At 44.3% G+C, this 3,260-nt stretch overlaps 1 protein-coding gene across 1 annotated transcript in view; it reads right to left on the minus strand.

Annotated features, from left to right (window-relative positions):
- Positions 1 to 2,948, minus strand: part of LOC107112986 (phosphatidylethanolamine-binding protein 4-like) — a 70,281-nt gene extending 67,333 nt beyond the window's left edge. The window contains exon 1 of the mRNA XM_015414189.1: positions 2,835 to 2,948. Coding sequence (XP_015269675.1) covers positions 2,835 to 2,948 — 114 coding nt within the window. The remainder of the gene's footprint in view (positions 1 to 2,834) is intronic.
- Between the last annotated feature and the right edge of the window lie 312 nt (positions 2,949 to 3,260).

The raw sequence follows: 3,260 nt of genomic DNA on the forward strand, positions 1-3,260 counted from the left end.
CCAAACACACACGGTAGACGTAATAAGGCTGTCAACTGGTTACAAGATTTTGAGTACACTAATAACCTTTGATGTGATTAATTCCATCTATTATCTTTATATAAATTTCCATGTTACCAAAACCTTTGTAAGTGATGGATTATTATAGTCCCCTTTTTGAGATCCTGAAGGAAGCGTAAGAGAATTCAGCAGCCAAAAGGTCCTCTTAAATATTCCCCTTATTGTTCTTTTGGGCTGCAACACCCCTGAGTCCAAATAGCCTCCAAAAGTACAACACTGGGCCCAACTGGTCCCTACCAATCAGTCAACTATAGGCTTAGCTACCTAATGCACCAGCTAAGCTTCCAGCCCTAGTAAAACCCAATAATCAATTCCTAGGATATCTTCTATATTAGGAAGGGCTCTTGGAAAATATGAGGGGATAGGGCAAAAACAGCCCAGTTAATATCTGAGAGCAAGGAGTATGTGTGTGTGTGGAATCTTCCTTCCATTCAGTGGAGTATCAGATATGACCCATAAATATTGTGCCTAGAGTGGTCATAACAGTAGTAGCTTGTAACTTGGGCTGCTTTGGCCACTGGTGCAAAAGGGAGGGCACAAATAAAATAACAACATACCATCAGTAGAACAGGCCTGACATTCTAGAATATTTCAGAAGAGAGGCAGAGAAGAGAGAAGGGAACTAGGATGCTACAGGCTAAGACAGCGTGAAGGATAGTGGGTGTGGGAATTGACACAATAGCTGGCATCAGCCCAGAACAAACAGATGACTGATTGGACTGTGAGGTCTGTGAATGAAAACAGATCTCATAAGTTATACACTCCCCCTTCCCCCCCCCCAGCCATGCAGCAACAGCTGGAACACCCAGAAAACAAGTAGCGTATACTGCAAGACAGGATGAAACACAACCTCTCACTCCTGGCACCTGCAGCTACTCAACTCTGTTCGGCTGGGCTTCATTCCACTATGCGGTTGCATCGCTAGGGTGCCGTTTTTGCAGTACACTGATATGATTAAATAACAATTAGCGACCTGGCAGAGTGAATCCTCAAACAAGCTGCCACCGCCTCCATCTCTTGTGCAGAGCACGCTAGCTGGGTAGCGGGAGGCATCATCAAGGTTTGTATATCGTCAGGAAACCAAATACCTCTTTTTTTGTGCACCTTCTTATATGTTTATCATGGGGCTGGGAGTTATGAGATGGCTCTGATAAGCACAACGGGAAGGATGACATGGCCAAACCAGCTGGAATGGAATTTAAAAAAAACAAACCCAGGGGTTCTCCCACAAATCTTATTCTAGGGTTGGATAGTGTTTAATAAGAAGGCAATTATGCAGATGACTATAACGATGGTATCTATGCATCTGATACATCCAGTATTTTGCTAGCTCTGTTTTGTTTATGCCTTTTCTACCAAAGCTTTGGAGACTGTTAAAAACGAAAACACGGCATAAGTTTTTGAGTTTTGGCTCAGGTATCAAACGACTGACATACATGGGACTAGATGGGTCTGATTTGCTGATGACTTAGTAGAAGACTGGGCATCTTTTTCTCTGTTGCATGTGCTTAAGCTCACTGCTAAAGTCTTTGGGGTTTATCTTACCACATCAGCTGACTGTTTTACAGGCATCTCAAGTTTGGACCACCTTGGTTTGTCCCCTGCTCTCTCTTGGTGATATGCTATAACGTGGTCTCATCACAGAGGGTTTTTTTGTTCCACTCAGGACAGCTTGTCGGGGATACTTTGGAAAATTTCATTTATTCATTTTTATATCCTGCCTTTCTCCCTAAATTACTCCCTAAACTACTCCCCAAAGTAGTTCACAAGAAAAATGGAATACAGTAATAGAAAAATAAACAAACAGGAGAAGGGGGAAGAAGACTTTCAAATGCAGAACAGTTCTTCCTCTCTCTCTCTGCCAGGAAATCTTCCTGTTAGCTCTAGACTACAACCTTCAGGCTAAAAGCCAATGGCCAAGACCCCTTTGGTTCTTACCCAATGGCTTGCAGCCCCTAGGCATGCCCAGGATTCAAATACCTGCACAGGTAGGGTTGCCCTGACCTGGATGGTGCAGGCTAGCCTGATCTCATCAGATCTCAGAAGCTAAGCAGGCCCTCCCAGCACCATGCCCCATGGTGGGGCATACTACCAGGGACGTTTACCTGGAACTGATGAGGGAGGAGCAGGGATGCCTGCAGCCTTGTACTAGGCTGTTACCACACTCCTTTGCCAGGGTGCCCCTACCCCCAGGCAGGAGACAGGGGGCAAGTGGGTTTGGGGTGCCCGGCAGCGGCCCTACTATGCTCTGTGGATCAGCAGGCCAAGCAACCATGGGGACCATTGCCTTGCAGGATCAGGGCTTTATGCAATGGCAGCAGATAGAGCATCTGTGCAGCACTTTCTCAGGGGATCAGTGTCATTTGTTTTTGTTTTTTTATTTATCAAATTTTATTGATTTTTTTGTTTCACCTACATTGTTATAGAAAGAGAAAAAGGGGAAGAGGAAAAAGAAAAAAGGGGAAGGGAAAAAGGGAAAAAGGAAGAGGGAAAAGGGGAAAAGGGGAAAAAAATTAACAAACTAAAATAATAAAACCCCGGGGTATAGACAGTAAATAAAAAGACCCACACTATATCTAAAAGCCCAAGAAAGGAAGGTCTTATACAGTTAGTATACAGTTAGTCATAAAAGTTATAGTTTTTCGATTGAGTCAATGAATTTAGGAGTTAGTGAGTCCATTTTAGTAATTTTCAAATTTTCTTCTCAGTGCGCACAAAGTCTCTTTCATCCACGTCAGTTGTAGATCTTTCAGTCATAAGGGTTACTTGGGTACTCTTAGCCGCAGATCATACGTATCTCTGGCCGTGCCTCCTTCTGCTCCTGCTGGGGCTCCGTCCATCTCTTTCAGGTTCTCTGCAGAGCCTCTTCCGTCTGGTTCTTCTTCCATTTTCGATCCAAACAACTGCTTCAACCATTCTTCCGCTTTAAATACTGAGTCTATTTTTTCTCTCTTATCCTTGTACTTAAACTGCACGCCCTCGGGATAGAGCCAGTTATATTGAATCTGGTTGATCTGAAGTGTTGAGATAAGCTCTTTGTATGCTTTTCTCTTCTGCCGAACCTCAAATGGAACGTCCTTTAGGACCCTGATGATTTCTGGGATCAGATTTCTGGGATCAGCATGTACCTCAGGGGAGTCCCCGGCAAATGAAGCCTCCCCCCTCGTGGGGGTGGAACTGCAGACCCTGAAAAGCCCCAC

Source organism: Gekko japonicus, unplaced genomic scaffold (assembly GCF_001447785.1).
Source record: "Gekko japonicus isolate JY-2015 unplaced genomic scaffold, Gekko_japonicus_V1.1 scaffold9, whole genome shotgun sequence".
NCBI lineage: Eukaryota > Metazoa > Chordata > Lepidosauria > Squamata > Gekkonidae > Gekko > Gekko japonicus.